This window comes from Nyctereutes procyonoides, unplaced genomic scaffold, assembly GCF_905146905.1.
Source record: "Nyctereutes procyonoides isolate TBG_1078 unplaced genomic scaffold, NYPRO_anot_genome, whole genome shotgun sequence".
NCBI lineage: Eukaryota > Metazoa > Chordata > Mammalia > Carnivora > Canidae > Nyctereutes > Nyctereutes procyonoides.
The window spans coordinates 35,691,275-35,711,567 of NW_026575133.1; the positions used below are offsets into that span (position 1 = coordinate 35,691,275).

General features: G+C 61.5%; 1 protein-coding gene across 6 annotated transcripts in view; it reads left to right on the forward strand.

Moving 5' to 3' along the window:
- Positions 1-20,293, forward strand: part of HDAC4 (histone deacetylase 4) — a 276,590-nt gene that overhangs the window by 170,287 nt on the left and 86,010 nt on the right. For all 6 annotated transcript variants that reach the window (XM_055300503.1, XM_055300499.1, XM_055300505.1 and 3 more), the window contains 2 exons: positions 515-759; positions 16,213-16,363. In XM_055300503.1, the coding sequence (XP_055156478.1) occupies positions 515-759; positions 16,213-16,363 (396 nt within the window). The remainder of the gene's footprint in view (positions 1-514; positions 760-16,212; positions 16,364-20,293) is intronic.

Here is a 20,293-nt window from a genome sequence, read left to right on the forward strand (position 1 = left end):
CGGGCGGCCGGCGCGCCCCTGGCGGGGAAGCCTGGTGGCCGAGGGCGCCCGCCTCTCCGTGGAAACGCTGGCCGCCGTCTGTCCGGACCCCGCGGGCCGCACACAGAGCCCAGCAGCTCCGAGCGCCCGAGCACAGGCCGGCCGGCCTCTCCCCTCGCTGGCGCACTCTCTTCAGAGCCCCTTCCGTTCTTCTCCCTCCCTTGACTTGCAGGGATGACGTCAGGAGGGCCTCGGGCGCATCGGGGCCTCCCGGGCGGGGGGGCGGCCGTGCCAGCGGGTGTCCTGGGCTACCTGCCACCCGCTTCTGCAATCTTGCACTTGAGGAACGGAAGCCCTCGAGGCCTCCCGAGTCCCGCATGTTGAGCCTGTTGGGGGAGAGGGGGAAGAGGCAGCCCGAGAGTTCCGTGCGCCCTAGCGCCCGGGCACCCCTCGCAGTGGTGTCGGGGAGGGAGGGGCCGGGGGTCGCCGTGCCGCTGCAGTGACCGGCGCTTCTGTGCTGTGCTCTCTCCCGCAGTGGATGTGGCCTCCGCGCTGCCTCTGCAGGTCGCCCCCCCGGCGGTGCCCATGGACCTCCGCCTGGACCACCAGTTCGCGCTGCCCGTGGCGGAGCCCACCCTCCGGGAGCAGCAGCTGCAGCAGGAGCTGCTGGCCCTCAAGCAGAAGCAGCAGCTCCAGAGGCAGATCCTCATCGCCGAGTTCCAGAGGCAGCACGAGCAGCTCTCCCGGCAGCACGAGGCCCAGCTGCACGAGCACATAAAAGTAAGTCGCTTGGCCGGGCCCCTGCGCCCCCGCGGGAGCCTTCCGTGCGCCGGGTCCTGGCGGTGTCCCCGTGCTGCTGCCAAGGCGTGCTCCGGGCGTGCTCCGGGCCGCGACGCCACAGTGGCACACGGGCTGCCCCCCACTGTGCCGAGACCAGGCCACCCGGCAGCCACACGCTGCTTGGATAGATTGTGGCACCTGCGGCACCTTGTGGGAAAGTCACGGCGCAGGAGCGGGACTTGAGGGGGGGACGTGCTCGTCACCTGCTTTCATCCAAAAATACAAGCTGTGCCCCCAAACAGAAAAATTAGCTGTGAGCACGAGCACCAGCATAGTAGCAGCGACCACCCCGGGGTGGTGTATTTATAAAGCACTGTGATTTTTTTTTTCTTGCCTTAGTTTCTCTCATTGGTCTTTATAATTGAGAAAATTACTAATATTCTTTTTGCTTTTACATTTAATCTAAATTTAAATTTAGAACCAAGTAGAGGCACCCCATCCCTTAGATTCAGGCAGGACAGATTAAAAGTATGAAGGCGATCTTACGTTGTCCAGTAGCCACCCTACAACAATGCAGGAAAGCCCAGGTTGTGTAAGTAACCGGTTGCTATGTAACAAAATACCCCAAACTTAGCCATTTAACACAGAAACAGGCATTATCTCGTAGTTTCTGGGGTCAGAACGAGGGGCTCCCTAGCTGCTGGCCGTGACCCGGGACCCCTCGTGAGGCCGTGGTCAGGGCTGCGGGACCACATCCAGGCCTGCAAACATGGTTGTGGGCAGGAGGCTCAGGCCTCAGGACCAACGAAGCCCCCACCGTGTAGCCCGAGTGTCTCCCGTGGCCTGGGTGGAAGGGACGGACCCCTGCCCTGCGTCACTGTACTGGTCGTGCAGCCCAACCCTGGCACATCCTGGATACCAGGAGACAGGGAGCCTGGCTACCGAAAAGGTAAAGTCAATCTCGATATATCTCATTTAACCTCACATTTCCGAGATATTTCAACGTGTAGTCGGTACTAGAAGCTTCATTGGCCCTGAGTCTTGGAAACTGCTGTGGGCCGTACGTGTGGAGCGCATCTCCCCCTGGGCCAGCTGAGTTTCAGGCACAATGTGGCCACGTGTGCTCAGTGGCTTGTGTGATACGGCACAACTGTGAGGGTTAAGAGCCCGCTCGCTGTGCCACCGGATGCTTCTAAGACGGCCTTTCGATGGAGCCCCACGCGGCCCCCGGGCAGACGCCCTCTGCTGAGCCCTGGCTTCTTCAGGCCTTCGCCGGGCGCTGCAGAATCTGGTGCACCTGTGTCTGCGTCCAGCCAGGAGCTCCTCCCATCGCAGGGTCTCCCCCTTCCTGGTCTGTAGCTTAACGATCAAAGGATTTGTGTCATGCTCTCCATTGCAGACGGGAGGGAGAGGTCGGCGTGCCAGGGCTGGGGGGTCGGTTCCGTGCGTGGGCTTGCCGGCACCACCCCTGGGCGAGGCCTCCAGCCTTGTCACCTGGCTCCATGGGCTGCGTCCCAGGCCCCGTATGCCCCTGAGCCGGCCTGGCGCCAGCTCCCAGTCCCCACTGTGGACGCTGAGCCACGTGTTCACACTTTGAAAGGCACATTTCCAGAGTCTGTCCTCGGGCCTCAGGGGAGCGGCGTGTGTGGGGAAGCTGCAGGGAAGCTGCATGGCCCGCCCTGGGCCTTGGGAGCTCTGACTGCTGCTTTGGGTTTTGGGGGTTCAGCTTTGCGTTGCTGCCTCTGCTGCTGTCGCCCTGACTTGGCGGCCTCCTCGGGTGGGCGCAGGACAAGCCAGGGTGGGGATGGGTCCCTGAGCTGCGGCAAGTCCAGGCCCTGTGGTTCCGACTGGAGTTCAGGCAGCCCGGGGTCCTGTGTAACACATGTTGCCAGCGCCAGCCTCTGGGCACACCGGCCCCCAGCAGCCATCGTCATGCCTTGCTCTTACACAAGTGCTCTTGGGTTTGGGGTGGAGCAGTTGGGAGCCCACGGGAGCAGGTGCCATGCCCTGCATTTGCCCCACACGTGGGCCTCCGGGGGCTGCTGTCCGGCTGTGGGCCGTCCCACACGCTTGGCCGGTGTCCGGGCCGGGGAGAGCAGTGTGTCCGGGACCGGCCTCGGGAGATGCTCGCTCGCCAGCCGGAAGTCCCGGGTGTTGGCGTTCTTCCCAGTGACCACCTGCAGCCCATCGAGCGGCCTCGCCCCAGGCTTCTTGGTACGTGGCAGAGGGCTGCCCGCTGCATTCTGTCCTGGGGCCGCCCTGCAAGCAGACCCGTGGCTCTCCTGTACCCAGCCCAGGTCACCCTTCTCAGGCCAGGGCACCGTGTGCCCCCAAAGCCCTTTATCCCGGTGTGTCCCTGGCACACGGCCCCTCATCTGGCCTAGGTGGGCCGAGAACTCGGGCGCCGCCACCTGCCCTGCGTGGGTACGGCTGCAAGACTGTGCCCTAACTGGCGGCCGTGGCCGTCTGGTATTTGAGGAAGACGTACGTGTCCGCTGAATTTGTAGCTTTTACTAGAAAATGGGAAATTGAGAAATAAACAAGGCCCCGGTGTGAGAGGGGTCGTCGGGTCGACCAGGAAGCAGGAAACTGGAAACCCTTGAGAGGGGTGGGTGCTGCTGCCCCAGGACGAGGCCGGGCTTCCCACCTGCCGGGGCCTCTGCGGGCCGGGTCTGGCCTCCCCGACCCCTGGCCCCACGTGGCGCTTCATGGCTTTATGTCCCTGGAAGAGTCTCTCTCCTGAGTCCTCACATCAGCACCTGCAAGCTCCAGAGCAGGTGCCACAGGGCATGTGCGGGGAGCATCTGGCTGTCGGGGTGCACCTCACCAGGAGTCCCCCAGGAGCACCCCTCACCCACAGGGCCAGGTGCTCTAAGAGGTGTGGGGAGCCCCACAAACAGCTCTCACAGACACGGCCCCCTACACATGGTCTCACGACCTGGACGAGGCCCCTGGAGATGAGGCTCTGACCCCACAGGTGAGGCCCCTCCCCTAGAGATGAGGCCCTGCCCCCACAGATGTGGCTTCTCCCCCGCAGATGAGGCCCCCACAGGTGAGGCCCCGCCCCTACAGTTGAGTGTCCCCCCCCCCCCCCCCGCAGGTGAGGGCCCACAGGTGTAGCTCTAGGCCTGGCTCTCAAAATCACAGGGAGAATCCCAAGTCTACATGTTCTCTGCATCTCAGTCATTTGTTTCATTTTTTTCGCGTAAAATGGAGGTCGTGAGGCCGTCTGACCTCTGATGGTGCCGATACGTCGGTTGGCTTCCGTTTGGATATTGAAACGCTCTTCATGAGGCTTCACATCGTGGGTGACATTTGGCAGTGGTGTTTGTCAGGCTTCCTGAACGCACAGTCTGATTGTGTCATTGAATCATCAGTGACTTTGCATAGGATTTTATAATTAAGGGAATAGTCTTGAAAATACGACTTAAGTTGCTAACTTGGGGTAAGTACGATCTTGCCTAAGGTCCCCGTGTGCTCCGTGTGGCACTTGCACGTGACGCAGACCCTGCTGGTTGTGGCTGACCCGGGCACGTGTCCCCTCCGTCCTGGACGTCACTCAGTTGTCCACCAGAGGGTCCCAGGCGAGCGGCATCGCTGGGGCAGAGGGGAGCGTGCGCGTGGGGGCCGCGCGTGTTTGTGCCCGGAAAACCACTGACTGTTTCATCAACCGGAATTGCCTACGTGCTTAGAAGACTGTTAGCTAGACTTGCCCCTTTGGGAGTTAGTGGTGCTGTTTTTAATTTTTTTCTTAATTTTATCAAAGCAATACACGTTTCTAATGTTTCAAATCAAAAAGCGCAGCGTTAACAGAGCCCGCCCGTCCCTGCCTCCCACTGGCATCCGGGGCCTGACGTCTGTCCCGGCCTGTGCTCCTGTCTCTACACGGCCGGCCTTGCCCTTCCAGTAAAGACCCCGTGTGGCGATGTCGCCCTCGCAGGAGCGTGAGTCTCTTCCCCTGCACCCTCAGGCCCCCGCAGACACGCTGCTTTGGGCGCCCCAGGTCCTCAGGCCACTCTGACCAGAGACCTGTGCGGGGCCCCGTTCTCGCGTCCGTGGAGCGTATTGCTGCACACACCAAGTGACCGCGTGCCCTTTGGTTCAGCTCTTGGCTCTTTCCCTTCCCATCGGCTTGGTTCCGTGTCCCGAGGAAATCCCGTCCTGCAGCCTGGGAGCCTGTAAGTGCTTCTCACTGTGGGCAGAGGCTGGTCACACTCGGGGCTCCCGGTCCTGTGGTTCTTGGGCTGCGCGTGATTTTTAAGGGTAACGATGCGATAACATGCTTTTTATGTCTTACGGTACCTGAAATCTGACGGTGGTGCCTCTGCAGGTCAGGATCGGTGATTTCAGCATTCATTTATGCACAGAGGACAAGAGTTGCCCCTGTAAGCCGGCAGGAGGCCCTTCCTGCTTGAGGGGTGACAGCCGCCATTTCCAAGGGTCTGAAGACTGCCCTGTAGTGTCTTCGTTAGCTGCTGCTGCGTAACAAACACCCAGGCTCGACACTTAGCACGGCCGTCCTTTGGTTTGCTGAGGGGTGTTTGAGCCGTCCGGCGGGGGTGGGCTCTCTCTCATGCTGCCGTGGCCAGCGTTGGCCTGCCGCCGGCTGGCTCCCCGGGAATGGCCTCACCCTCTGGGCTGGTGGCTGCAGGCCGTTAGGGGCCGGTGGAGTATCTGCTGGTTTCAGAGTTCCACGCTCACCGGAGGGCAAGTATGTCTTAAGCAGCAGCCCAAATCCCAGAGGCTGTTGCCCGCTGGCCGAGGCAAGTCTGGAGGCCAAAGTGATGGTTGATGTGGACCCAAGGCCATGGACACTGGGGGGCACGCCGTAAACGGGGCCCAGCAGTACAGCCGCCTTCTCCAGGAGCACCCTCTCCCCCAGCCAGGTTCACGGGGTTCCGCGCCCCGGGGCAGCACTCACTCGCTGAGTCGGGAGCACCGTGGGGGGAGAAGGGGACAGGGCTGCGGGCCTGGACACTGGAAGCCCCAGCGCCGGCCAGAGTCCCTGTCCCGGCCGCGGTTCTGGGATCAGGTGTGCATCCCTTCACCTCCATCCATGGGCAGGGATACTCTCATCGGTGTTTGTTTGTTTGTTTGTTTGTTTGTTTTCATTTTTGGCCAATATGTCTTTGTATCGGGAGCCCATCAGCATTCGGCCTCATGACGGGCATCGCGAGCCCTCGGGGAGTGTGGGTTGACCCTGTAAGGGGCGCCGCCAGAGCCAGAGCGCCTGCATCTGGGGCTCCCGGCGGCAGCCACGGCCTATGCGTCGGGCCCTTCCCTCACCCGTGCAGCCTACAGACTCCCCGCTGGAGACCTGCCGCCAGCCCTTGGCGCAGCCTCGTCCTTGTGGATTTGTATCTCTTCCCAGAAATACTCTTTTCTGTTCCTGCTTGGTCTTCAGAGGGGAGCAGGGCAAATGCCACATTTTCCGGGCGCCGCACAGAGGTGTCCCCACAGACCCTTCCGGGCGCTGCCGTGTTCACAAGGAACGTCGGCGCGTAAAGAACCTCTCTCTGATCGTCTAAGTTGTTACTGTTAATTATTGAATAACTGGAGCTGGGGAAGCTCTTATGTTTGAAGTGTGTCCCTGTCGTCTCCTAGTGTGTAAGCCGTGTGCGTGCGTGCGCGTGCGTGTGTGTGTGTGTGTGTGTACTTCCACGGGATTGTATTTACCATATTGTTGACATTTCTCTCTGTCATTGCTTATGCCTCAAACATAGGATTTTCACGTTTATTGGAGTCTCCCAATGAACCATAATGAATTTTGACAACCAAAAATACTTGACCTTTAAGGTCATTTCTGGTTTTTCACATGTTGCATGTTTCATGCACTCGTCCAGACAGAGAGAGATGGAACTGCCGACCCGGGGTGGGGGGTTCCTCACCTACCACCCTGTTTTCCCCCACAGCCTGTGCCCGTCCTGAGCGGGCGTGTGTCCATCTGTAGCTCTGTCTTGCACACCCCCAGCCCCCGAACACCCCATGCTTATGCCACGGGCAGGATAGTAGTGCAGCAGGGACCGGGATGGGCGGCACCAGCACCCGGGCTCCCCCCAGTCCTCCCTCCCCCACCAACGGGGGCCGTGCAGGAGCGCGGGGTTACCACCCACCCCCAGCGGTCTCACGCACTGCTGGCACCTCTTCACACTGCGTCCATTCTGTCTCACGTCATGTGCGCGCTTCCTGGATTGTGGGTAGCATCATTTCTATATGTTAATATTAACTTTTCAAATTTTTTTCTACTAATTGTCATTTTCTTTGCTCCTTTTTTTCTCTTGCATGCTCTTTCTTTTCGGTAGAGGGGTATTTATAAGGAAAGGGCGCTATCTGGGCGTCGATCACATGGGATTGTAAAATTCACGTAACACGAAATTTATCGATTATCTTCTTAAAGTGTACACTTTAGTACATGTCCAGTATTACACAACCATGAGCACGCGGGAATGTGAAAATATTTTCATTGCCCCGAGAAGAAACCCCGCGTTCATTAAGCAGGCACTGCCCGTGGCCCTGGGGCCGGCCACACCGAGGTCCTTCCTGCGTCTGAGCTCGCGTGCTCCGGACGGGCCGTGTGCACACAGTCACGCAGCGCACGGCTCTTTCTGTCTGGCTTCTTCCACTCAGCATAAGACTCTCGAGGCTCATCCACGTGGCAGCTGCGTCGGGGCGTCCTTCCTTTTTAAGGCCAGATATATCCCACTGTGTGGCTGTTCCTCGGTCGGTGCCTCCATCCGACAGGTGCCGGACAGTTGGGCACCTTTCTGGTGGCTGCGAGTCGTGCTGCCGAGAGCGTCGGCATGTGCGCTTCTGTTGGAGTATCTGCGTTGAGTTCCGGGGGGAGGCCTGGTTTGGGGGTCGCCGCCTTACATGGCAGCTCCCTTTAATTCAGGGGAACCTCTAAACCTGACTCACTTGTGTATTACAGAGAAATAGCATAAAACGTACCATTTTATCCGCCTCTGAGTTGAAGTTCAGTGGCGTTACGTGCGCTCACGTTGTCGTGCAGCCGTCAGCACCGTCCATCCCCAGAACGTTCTCATCTCCCCAAACAGAGACACTGTCCCCATGAAACACGGACCCCCGACCCCGGCCCGGGAGCCACCCTTCTAGCCCATGGATTGGACTCTTCCAGGCACCTCGTGTCAGTAGCGCCGTATAATACTGTCTGGGATGGATGATAAAAGTTGAGTGTTTGGGTGTCCAAGGTTGAGTGCTGCTGGCAAATACCTAAAGTAGACAGTGTTCCCCGGCAGGCGAGGCCACTGCCACGTGGGTCTGTTTGAAGACCTGTGCGTGCACACCTGGGGTGCTTCATAGCGGGCACCCCGGCGCAGGTGTGGGCGCCCCTGCCACCGTCTGTTCCTGTGGCCAGCCCCACGCTTACCCGGGGGGCCCCCAAACTCAGGCTGTTTTGCTCAGTTACTTTGCTGATTTTGCTTATATACACAAAGTGCTCAAAGGAACAAAAACCAGTTGAATGGAAAACAGTCAAGACCACCACGTCTTTGTAAAAACATTACGTATCCCATGTTGGCTGATACCGTTAAGGTGGAGAAATGAAATGAGCTCTACTTAATTCCCTAATGTTTGCGAGTGTTCGGGCGAGTGAGCAGCCGGCTGTCCTTGGGCTTTTCTAAGAATATGGACCTTTGGGGATGGATCTTGGTAAGTAACCTGGTAGTTAAATATGAACCCAGAAGTAGCTGACCTCCGATTGAACCATCAGTCATTCTGTTGCGTTTCTAATAAGAAAGGCAGAGTGACCTGGAGCAGTGAGGTGCGACCAAGCCTCCACCAGACGGGGCGGGGCGGGGCGGGGCGGCCGCGAGCACTGTGGGGGGTGCAGACCCCGTCCCCAGCCAACGAGGGCCTGGGTTACAGACGGAAGGCGGTGTGGGCCGGGACCCCTCTATCCCCGGGGAGGCCTGTTTCTGCTTTCCGAGGGATCTGGGTTCCCGGGAGCCCAGGGCCGACTTGTGGCAGGTCGTGGAAGTGGGCGGCTGCCGGGGCACTCTGTGCTTCTGGGAGCTTCTCTCCTGCATTTTGGCTCAAAGCCTCTGGGAAGGGTACAAAGAGGGACCATACAAACACGTGTGTGGAGAGGGTCTAGTGAGTATTAGCCAGGGCAGGCGTGGGGAGGCCCCCACCCCGTGGAGGACTGACCCTCCCAGCACACCCCTGGGACACGCTGGCCCCTCCCTGGTACGTGCCTGTAGGATGACAACTCCGTGAGCCAAATGCCATACAGCAAAGAAACGATCACTACTAAGTTACATGGGAACTTTTTTGAGTGTTCCCAGATCCAAAAAATCACCTCTCTTGGGCTTTTCTGATTCTTAGGGCACAACTTGCTCACGGACGCACAGAGTCCATTGAGCTGACGCCCAGATGCTCACGGACACAGCTCCGAGCTCTGGCGGCCGGACACCGCGGTGCCCAGAGGGGTCCCGGGAAGGAGCGCAGCGGGCCCCTCCTGCCCCGCAGTGACGGCTCGCTGCGGGACCAACGCTCTTCACATATTTGCTCTTTCCGCCTTTTCTCATAAAGGTGAAAGTCCTCTTCAGGTTTCTCTTGAAAATAGGTCCTAACGCAGGTCTTTCGTAAAAGCAAAGTGACAAGTGACGTAACGCGAACTTTTAAAAAGGAAGGGACGCCCGTGCTCCCACTCGATTCCCAGCCTCGAAGGGCGCTTCCAGCCCGACAGGTGAAAGAGAAAAGTCCTCCCACACGGCTTGAATTTGCAGCCCGTTCCACGAGCGGGGCCCAACTTGTCCGCGCGTGTGTATGTGGGCAGGAAATCTGGTCGTGTGACCCGAGCGGGTTCCAAGGCAGGACAGAGCCCCAAGAGCCGCTCGTTCCGTTGAGAGCGCGAGTCTCCTCGCAGGGAGGGGGTGAAGTCGAAAGGAAACCTGGTTTTACGGCCCTGGGAGCCCCGCCGCGATGTTTACCCTCCTTATTACCTGTCCCAGGTGGCTGACGAGACATGGCCCCAGGCCCCCGGGGTTCCAGGTCACCCGAGGCAACGGTTAATGAGCCAGCAGGACGCAGGGGGGTGTTGCAAGCCGGGTTCCTGGGAAAGCGCGCCCTGTGCCACCCAGAGTCCTGCGTCATCCCCGAACCTGCCTGCACCCGGCTGGTGTGGCGACAGAAGGAGCCGCTTGGAAACCAGCCGCCTCGGTTTCCAGGCGGTCATGAAGGCAGGTGGACGGCCTCGCTTGACCCGCTGCCCGCCGGCTGTTGACGACACTGGCTCCACGCTGGGCCCCGCTTTTCCTTTGCGGGTAGGCGTTGGGGGCGCAGCACGCTGCCGTGCGTTAGAAAGCACCACCCTTCACTGTGCCCTCTAGAGTGTGGCTGCTGTGATTTGTGGAAGAGCACAGCTTTCTGTGTGTTTCCAGAGGTGGCCGCTCTAGGAGTTGACGTGCCGCAGAGAAAACCTTGTCCCGGGTTGTGCAGAGCAGATGTAGCTCCTCGCCTCTCCGGCCCTTGCTCCTCGAGCCGCTGCCTTGGGTCTGGCCCGTCACCCTCCCGGGCTCCCTCGCCCGCTGCGGCCTCGGAGGGCCAGTCAGCAGCGGCAAAGGGGGAAGGGGTGAGACGCACGTGGAGGCTGTCCCCAGCCCGCCGCCCTCGTGGGAAGTGTCTCTGGGTGGACGCCGTGGACCGGAAGGAGCCAGGATTGCCACCAGTGGGACCGGGCGCAGGTCTCACGATGAGGTCCTTCTGAGGCCGAGCCCCGACCGAGAGCCCAGAGTTCCAGCAGTGGGGACCCGGTGGGTGAGGACGGAAGGCGAGCAGGCCAGCCAGGCTTGCACCGGCCCTGCCCTCACTGCCCCGCTCCACCCCTGCACCGCCTTCTCCTCACTGCTCCCCCCACGGCCTCTGGAGCCGCCACAGTGGGCCTGGCCCGTGCCCCGTGCTGGGCGTCTGTGACGCAGACCTTCCCACGGGGACTGTCATGCTGCAGGCCGGTGCTGTTTGTCACTGTGACGTTTGAGCGTCCAGTTGTGGGGAGCTTTGGACCAGGAAGCAAGAGGGGAGGATGGTGCTGAACCTCCTGAGCACGCCCTTCTGATTTGGACCGGGATACCCGGGGAGCTAGAGATGGAAATGGCCCCATTTCTGAGGACCCCATGGGGAGCAACACTGGCGTCCCAGAGGCTCCGTGGGACCCACAGCCGAACAGCACGTGTCCCCGGATGTCAGCAGCAGCCCCTGCCTCGAGAGGAGGCTCTCTGTTTGTGTCGTTCTCCATCAAACCTTGTGTTGTGGCAGGTGAGGGTCACTGGGCCTGCCCTGTGCTCACCCAGTAGTGAGCGGGTGATGTCAGAAGCCGCCGGAGCGCCTGGAACAAAGTTACGCACCATGCGCACTGGGCTCTAGCGTGCAGAGCCCCCGGGTCTGGTTCGGGGTGGACGTGGGCCCCCGTCCTGGGGTCTGGCTCCTCCTAGCGAGCCCCTCTGTGGGCACTGACCACGCCAGGCTCTTACAGTGTTGAAGGATCCACCTAAGCCACCCAGGGAAGCAGGTGGTAGTTACTCGTGCCCGACTGTCCGTCCTTCTGTTTAGTGAGGCAGACACCAGGCCCTGGGGGCAGGCGGGGGCCCTGGGGAGAGGCAGCTCGCAGGCCTGCACCCTCGCCTGCCCCCTTCCTTTCCAACGCAGCGCGAGGAAGGCCCGTGGGACCTGCTTCGGTAGCAGAGCAGGCCCGCGCTGGCCTTGCGCATGGCGGGGACGTGGGCGTGTGGGTCCGGCCCCGGGCACCAGCCATCCATCTGTGAAGCCTGCCGCCCCTCCTTCCTCCCTCCTGGCCTGATGTCCTGTGTCTAGGTGTGGCACCCCGCCGGCCCGGGCCCCCGGCAAAGGAGGACGTGAAGCGGAGGGGGACGCAGCCATCGTGTGCGGTCAGGGGCCGAGCTGGGAGCAGGGGCGCCGCAGAGGCTGGCTGGTGGGTCCCCACATGCCCCCTTCACGCGGTCCCCGGGACGCATCCTCCGCGGCCTAGTGTAGCAGTAGGGCGGCCGGGCACGGAGCAGGTCGGAGCTAGTGGTTAGTCCACCTGAGGGATATTCCTGCTGAGGCCACTTAGCGTCAGGGAGATGGGACAGTGCTCACGGCTGGTTTTGCGTGAGGCCAACATGGAGGCGTGTGACTGGGCTGCGGGGGCCCCGGGTGTCCGGTCCGTACCTTCCGAGAGGCGGGGTCGGGGCGGCTGCCCTGGTCGTGCTCACTTGCACATCGGCTGCAGGAGGCCGCGTGTATGCTTAAGACCAGGCAGGTACCCTCGACTTCAGAAAGAAGCCCACTGTTCATTCCTGGGGCCCTTGGCCCTGGGGGTCCTCGTGCGTGTGGCCTTGTGACCTCCTTGGGCGTCCCCCCACCCGGTGCACATGTGGCCTCGGGTCACCCCGATGTGCTATGAGGCCGCCACAGCGCACCTGCTCCCGGGCGGGCCCCCGGCAGCTGGGCTCCTCGAGCCCCCGTGGTGTCAGCGTTACCATTTCTCAGGACCCCGGGCCAGCGAGGCCGGTTCAGCAGCGCTGTGAGCAGCCCGTGGGGACGACGCGGGTGGCAGTCACGCGCTTTCACGGGCCCCGGCTTGCTAGGCGTGTGCCCCTCGTCCTCCGTGGCCGCGAGGACTGGGGCAGGGCCCCGAGCGGGTCAGGAGCTGGCTCGCGGGGCTCCATCTCAGCGGATCCCTGCGAGTGAAGATCCATCCGCTGGGGTTTCCGCGTCAGCGTTGGCCGGGAGACGCCCGGGTCGGATCGGAGAAACTGCATTCCCGGGATCTGATTTTTTATCCTGAGCTCAGCGTCGTCGCCTTAAACAAAAAAATTCAGCACTAAACCCTGGTTGGAGTCACGGTGCCCGTCGTGACTGGTGCGCATCGTACTTTGAATCACTCGCACGCGTTTGAATCTGCGAGAGAACCGTTTCCGAAGACTCCTCCGCCCGCACGGTGTGACGTCCACCCCTGTGGCCGAGGCAGCAGCTGTGAGTGACCACGTGGACTTTGCCTGAGGGCTGGCCCCGGGGGCACGTTTGTCCCTCCCTCGGGGCCTCGCCGCGAGTGCCGGACGTGAGCGGCGTCCCTCACCTTGTGCCTCTGCCTCATCTTCCAGAAGCTGGGAGCACAGAGGACGGCTTTGTCGCGAGATGCAGAGACGGGCCCGACGTGCGTGGTGACACCGGGGGTGACGAGTGCCACCTCCAGGCTCGCGCCAGGGCCCCGGTGTGGGGGTGTCCCTGCCCCGGCCTCCGCCCCCTCCACCAGATGCCGCAGGGCAGCTCTGGGGCACTTGGGCGAGTCACGTCCTCGTTCTTAGCTGCCACATCCATGAAGACTCCAGGGCCGTATCGTCTCTGGGAGTTTGATCATCCTGTGAATTCTAATCGCCAGTATCTGGTGGGGGATGTTACGGCCTTTTTGTGACGATAATTGAAAGATCTCACTTTCCTTCTGGGTTCTGGCTGGAAAGTAAATATTTTGAGACTCTATTAAGTGAATTTCCACCTGCCCCTCATTTGCACATCAGACGAACACCAAGCAGTTGAAAGGGAACCCGGGGCGGCGTGAGGGCAGCTCGGGGCGTGGGGAGGCCGGGGAAGGGGGCACCTGATTGTAGGAGCTCCCGTTCAGCATCCCGCCGAGTTGGCTGCCGCGCGGGCCTGCCCTCCGGGCTGTGCGCCTCTGGAGGTCCCGAGGATGCAGCGGAGCCCCGACGACGACGCAGGCCCGGGCCGGCCGCAGCCCGGGGTGTGTCTGACCCGCCACACACAGCCCTGCGGCCCTGAGGATCCGCAGAGGTGCCCTCAGCCGGGGCCGCCCTGCCCACCGCCCTGCCTGGCACCACCTGCCCCTCCTCTGCCAGCAACGCCAGGAATCGGCTCCCTGCCTCCCGTTCATGTCAGGGGCCCTTTGGAATGGGATTTCTGTTCCTAGGACAGGTCTGAAAAGGACTGTCGGTGTCCCTGGGCCCCTTCCTCCTGGCCCTCCCCGTCACACCTGCGGCCCACCAGCCGTCCCGGAGCAGCCCGTCCCACGGGAAGGGCACGCCGTTGCCGGGGGTCCGGACACACGCTCCCATCCTGGATGCATCTCCCCTTCCTCCTCCTCCCCCTGCGCTGGTCTTGGGTCCCGCAGCACGTCCCTCCCGCTGCTCTATCCCTGTGTCCCTGGCTGGAAAGGAGCCTCCTCCCGTTGCAGAAGGTGGGAGGCGGCTGAGTCCACGGAGGGTTCGTGGGTCCCCTGCAGTGAGAGTTGCTGGGGCGCTGCTGTGTGAGAGCAGCCTGGCCCTGAGTCCTGTGGGCCACTCAGGCCACTGTCCCCGCAGCAGGGCCCAGGCGGGAGGCTGAGGGCCAGGGCGGTGCGCGGGGTCGGCCTGGAGGCCGGGCGGGGAGCCTCCTGCAGCCTGCCTGCCCGTGCCCCGGGGCGTCCCGCACGCGCGGCCCCCGCTTACACGTTGGCGGTTCGTTCCCTTTGCTCACTAACTGTTATTACCGCCTTCGTCTGAGGTTTTGGTGGACGTCCCTTTTATTGGCTGGCACACGTGCTCCCACTCCTGGGGTGTAGGCTCTGTTTGGAGAAGGAGAGTGCTCATTTTTTAGATCTCTGTAATGATGTTCTTTTTCTTTCAACGTTTTCCGTGTGATGTGATTGGAACCTCGCAGAAGTCTCAGGCATGGTGGGTGATGTACCGCGTCTCCGCAGAAGAGAGCTCTAAGCAATCTGAAATCCGGTTCATTTACGCGATGCGCCGGTCGGGAACAGAAACTGGGTGATTTCTACACTGTGGCGATGGCATCATGGGAACGGGGCCCAGGAGGCCAGGCGGGGCCCCGGGGAGGCACCTCTCCCCCATTCCCTGCGGCCTCTGGGGGGAGGCGGGGCCCGCGCCCTCTCTGCTGCCTGGACCTGCCCCCCCGCAGCAGGGGCTCCCGGTGCTGAGCCCCCAGAGCTGGCCGGTGCCGGTGCAGCAGGCATCGGAGCACGAGCTGGCTGGTGAGGGGCCGGCAGGAATCCCGTGTCCCGGGACGCACTCCCCAGGGCAGCAGACGTCCCCGTGAGGGCTCCGTCACGCGCCCACGCTCACACCCGGGGCTTGTTCACACGTCTCCCTGTTGACGACTCTTGCTGGGCGCAGGGACGGTTGCGCAGAACGCTGGGTGGCCTCCCTGCTCCCCCGCCCCGAGACCCTCCAGCACATCACGGGGGCCTGGGCAGCGGTGCTGGGGACAGAGCCCTGTAGGCCTCACTCCGTCCTGGCCGCCCCGCTGGGACCCCAACCCCTCAACTTTGCCCCCTCTTGCCAGCCTGTCCCTTCCGTCGTAACCTGCTGACCTGAGAGCACAATGCCTTCCTTACGGGACCGCGGGAGATGCGAGGGTGCCGGTCCTGCCCTGCACAGCCACCGCCCGGTCCCGCTCACTCCATGTTCCCCTTCCCCTGCCTTTCCGACACCAGGCCTCGTGCTCCAGGCCCGGCCCACTGGCCCCCGCGGGCCTCGATGTCCCCGGCCGGTCACTAGGTAGGCACCGTAGTCCCCGTGAGCCGCCAGACGCATGTGCCGCTGTCCCCATCTAGACATTTGATGGCTCGGATTTAGGAGGACACCTGTGTTAGATTTCCTCACTAGAAAGTTCTGGGCTGCTGGGGCTGCCAGTGTCGCCCTCGTCCCGCACAGGGAACCCGACAGCCGCCCGCCCAGAGGGGCCGTGGAACCAGGACCCACAACAAGGAGAAGGGGTACGAGCTCACGGTGTTCAGGCGGGGCACAGACGCAGCCCGTGGCTTTGCCGCCGGGTCCCCGGACGTCCCTGCCACAACCTCACCTACGGGGGACCTTTGAGGGCGACTCTTTTCCCCACAAGCCCATCGGCACCATCAGCCTGGGTGTTTTGTGCATCCCCAGCCCGTCCGTGTTATCAGGGATCTCCCGTTGCTGGTGGCTTTCCAGCAAATGGGCGCACAGTTGGCCCGGGTCCACGGCGCGTCCAGCCCGGCCCGTCGTGAGCAAGCCGCCCGTGTGCAGATGTGTCCACGCGGCCCCGGGCGAGTCTGAGGGCAGGGCTGCTGGGTCCTGGGGCGGAGGCGCATCTACCTGGATGAGCAGCTTTTCCCAGTTTTGCAAGGCAGCCGTGTTGCTCCCCACGCACCATGCCCACCCAGGGAGAGCACCCGGATCTTCATGGGTGTTTTCTTCTAGCAGCTCGCTGGTTTTTATGTTTGTTTGTAACACTTACCAAGCCAGCAGCCGTGCGTGCAGGGCTTCGAGCCCCCGTACTCCGTGTGTCCGAGGTGCTGGCTGTGCAAGGACAGCCTCGTGCCGGGGCGACGCCTGCGTGGAGACGCGTGGCCCTCTGCTGATCGTGGGTGTGCGTGTGCGTGTGCGCGTGCGGTCCTGTCTGGGGTGAGTCCCTGACCGTCTTTGTCTCCTCCTTCCCTGCTCGCAGCAACAGCAGGAGCTGCTGGCCATGAAGCATCAGCAGGAGCTGCTCGAGCACCAGCGGAAGCTGGAGAGGCATCGCCAGGAGCAGGAGCTGGAGAAGCAGCACCGGGAGCAGAAGCTTCAGCAGCTCAAGAACAAGGAGAAAGGCAAAGAGAGTGAGTGTGCGGGGCGGGCCCCGGGGGGCGGGGGACAGCGCTGGGGCCTCGCAGGGCGGCTCTTCCCCCGACTGTCGTGTTCCCGGCCCCCGAAAGCTGCAGCCTGGTGGTGGGGAGGGAGCCACCCCCCATCGGCGCTCGTGGTGTCACCCCCAGCTTTGGGCGACGGCGTCCAACCCCTGCCTTCACCTGGGGGTGCGCAGCATCCGCGGCAGGTGCACAGTGGGCCTCACCCGCGACTCGGTCCTACACGTTTCAGAGTTCCCCTCTCTCGCGAGCGTGTTGTGAGCACCGGAGAACCCGGCCTGGCTCAGGGATAGCCCTGGGGTGAGCGGGGACCACACTGCCTCACCCCACACCGGCGCTCCTGACCCTGACGTCTGCTTTTCACACGGGTTGTGCTTGTGTGTCTGAAGAGCCGCGTGGTCTGTTATCTTCCAGGAGAGGAGCTGGTTCTGTGTGCTGTTCCCCCTTTGGAAGATTGGGGGGGTTCCCGTGTCCCTTGGGGAGGAGCCACAGCCCCGCTGCCTGCCAGCAGCTGTGCAGAGAGCGCCTCCGGTGGGCGCAGCAAGGCCCAGTGTCCATGGGCCGCGGTGTCCTCCACACGGGCGGCCCCAGGCCCCGGCTGAAGGCACACGAGTCTCAGGCGCGTCTGCACCTCTTCCTTCGGGCAGCCTGTTTCCAGTGACACACCCAGGACCCGGGCAGCGGAGTGAGAGGGCGTCGCGTCCCCAGGCCCGGGTCGTGTGCACCGGAGACGTTGGTGCTCAGCTGCACTCGTTAGCTCCCTGCTAAAATCCATCACGTCCAGCTACTGAGGGTGGTAGGCCACGGAGACCAACCATCTTAACAGCCTGGCGTTTAGATTCTAATCCATGTACGCACAGCAGCACGAGGTGTTGTAAAGTGTCCCTGTCAAGTCCGTTATTTGAAATTATTTGGGAACCTTCCATGTTGGTGTACGGTGCACATCAGGGCACACCCTTCAGCGTGCAGGGAACAGTTCACGGGCTGGCCTCCCGGTAAAGCCCCGGACCAGGACGGGGGCAGCATCCGGCCCCGGGCCCTCCAGGCCCTGCCCCCTCCTTCCCAAACTACCTGTCGTCCCCCCCCCCCCCCAAACCTAACAGCTGCTTTTGAAGTTTATATGGACGGACTTGCCAATATGTAGGATTTCGTGCTTCTCTCACTCGACATCCCGCTCGTGCCTCGTGTCCTTGTGTCCCGTGTGGCGGGTCTGCTGATGGTTGCTGCTCCATCCCCGCTCGTGGCACACCCCGAAGTTCAAGGTTCTTCGTCCTGCGGCTGCTGGGGATTTGCCCGGTTCCTAACCTCCTAACCGGAGCGTCGGGGACGGTGCCGTCTCCTGGTGTGGAGGCAGGTGTGAGGGGGCGTGGCCCAACCTGAGGGATGGCACTTGCCCCTTTCAGAGGTGAGGCCGGGCAGTCCCCAGGCGCCGTCCCATCCTGCAGGGCAGCGCCCGTGTCCCGCGTCCCCAGCAGCACCCGTGGCCGTCAGCCGGTTCTGCTGGGAGCGCCGACCCCGGGGGCCTTAGCCACCGAGGCTCAGCCTGTTTCATGTCTCCTGTCAAGTTCCTGCTGCTCGTCTGTCTCCCCCTCGTCTTCGCGGCGGGGTGTCGCCCTCTTCTCAGGGTGGGGAGCGCTGTTCAGTTCACGCTCTGGCCCCGAGCCCTCTGCCGGAGACGCGCGTCGCTCCGTTTCCCCGCCGGGTGGCACCTGCCTGACAGCGCGGGGTCCCGCTCGTCGTGCCGCCCGACCCACCCGTCTCCTCTGGACCCGGGTCAGGACGCAGCCCGCCCGTGTGTCGTGCCGCGGATCGGGCACGTGTGTGTACGCATTCTCTTGCAGAAAGGCTGTTCTTTTTTCCCCGAAACACACAGCCGGTGTGTTCTTTCCGTGTTCAGTTGTGTCTCCGCTTACCTACTTGTAAGTTTTTAGTGATTGGTTTGATACCTTTTATGATCATTAGTTGCTACGGCGTATCTTACCGTTGAAACGATATACTTCAAATGTACTTTTATTTTAATGGTTTGGTAGACTTCCAAGGTAGGAAGCAAATCAGGAGAGTTTTTACTCCGCGTGAGATCTAATTTTTCATAGATACTTGAAAGTAATTACTAGGTCTGAGCAGCGGACCCCGTGCCATCGCCCCTGCGGGATGAGGTGGCGGCCCGCGGGCTGTGCTTGCCCTCAGGCGAGACTCCACGCACGAGGACAAAAGGCCATCAGGGGAAACTAAATTGCAGGTTTGGGTTGGCACCCTGCACGCTCGGGCTGCAGATGGGGCGGGTGGGGGTCACAGGGGTCACCCCGCTGCCCAGCCCGCTGGCGCGATGACGCTCCCTGGGCACAGAGCCCCTGCCGGCCCAGCCACTGCCTGGGTGTGGGGTGTGCGGACTCCTCCGTGTCAAGGGACCTTCCTGGCTGGCGCGTGGCGTCCGTCCCCCGGGTGCCCCATGCGCTGCTCAGCAGTGGAGGGTGGGCTCTAGCACCGTCACGTCTGGAGCTCCCTGCCGCCTCCTGGTGCGCGGCCCAGGAGAGTCCTCTCGCTCCGTGTTGGGAGTCCGACTACCAGCGGGCTCGGCCGCCGGCCTTGGGGGCTGCCTCCTGTTCTGCAGACCCGTCCCCGTAGATGACAGCACCTGGGCCTCGTAGGAGCCCTGCGAGAGGGGCTGCTCCTGGGGGCCAGAGCCGCGGCGGGGCTGCACACAGCGCGGCCTCTGCCTTGGGTCCTGCTCCCTGTCCAGCTCCTGTGCTTTGGGCCTCACCGCGCACCCTCCTTAGTGTGTTTTGCTTTGGAGTAAGGAAGCCGCTGTTTACCTAAGGATGGAAGTTAAAACTCTAAGTATCAGCTGGTTGCAGCGTGCCGCAAGTAACCAGCAAATAACCAGGTTTTCAGGTTGCTAAAAAGCAGCTTGGGCTAAATTAGTTCCTCGTAGTTTACCAGAATCTTCCAATAAAAATAACATCTTAAGCCTCACAAAATGTGAAAAGATTGGAGTTCAGAAAACCTTTCAGATCTGTTTACACGTCAAAAACAATTTCTGCACCACCTACCAAGCATCCTCCCCGCCCCAAGTGGAGCGTTGGAATGTTCTCCGCTTCCCTCCACGCTCGTCACTAGCAGCAACCCTGGTGGTTTTCAGTTTGTGGATTTGGGTGGTCAGGTTTTATTATTAATAATAAACTGTGTACAGTTTGGGTATCTGGCACGCTCGTGTAGGCTTTGCAGCCCTGAGTGTGGTCTTGTGAGGAGGCAGGCCTGGCAGGCCGCTGTGGTGGACGCCACTCGGGGGCTCTTATGTGAGCGGGGCCGCGGGCGGGCTGGGCCCTATGAACGAGAGCCTTGTGTGCCCCAGCAAAAGGGCGTTTGTGGGGGAATGCAAATGGCCCGGGGCGTCTCCCAGTTGTGAGCATTTGCAAATGCAGTGCAAGGCATCTGTGTCGTTTCTTGGGGTTTTTTAGAAAGGGAATTTCCTATTGAGTATTTAATTAAAGTTTTGTTACATTCGTAAACATTTACAGTATTTCTGATTTTAAATAATCCCGCAGTTTTCCGTTGCTGATTGATACCAGTTAATGCTATTTCGCTCGAAAGAACAGTGAATTCTTAGAACTGGTGCCATTCCGTCTCACGCAGCACGGACACGTGATCTTTAGTCAGGTCAGTTCTACGTAGACGAACTACATTTAGGAATCTAAGACACTCGGGTTCCAAGGAGAATCCTGCAGAAGGCGAGTCTTTGTTCTGGGAGCAGCCTGGGGCGGACGCGGCGACCTGCCTGCTCGCTGCTGTTTACAAGCGCGGCCCAATCATTCACTTTGTTTTTTTTTTTTTTTTAAAAAAAAAAGGTCCAAGAGGCTGGAGTGAAAAGATCCAACACCTGATGACCAGAAAGTCATTCTATGT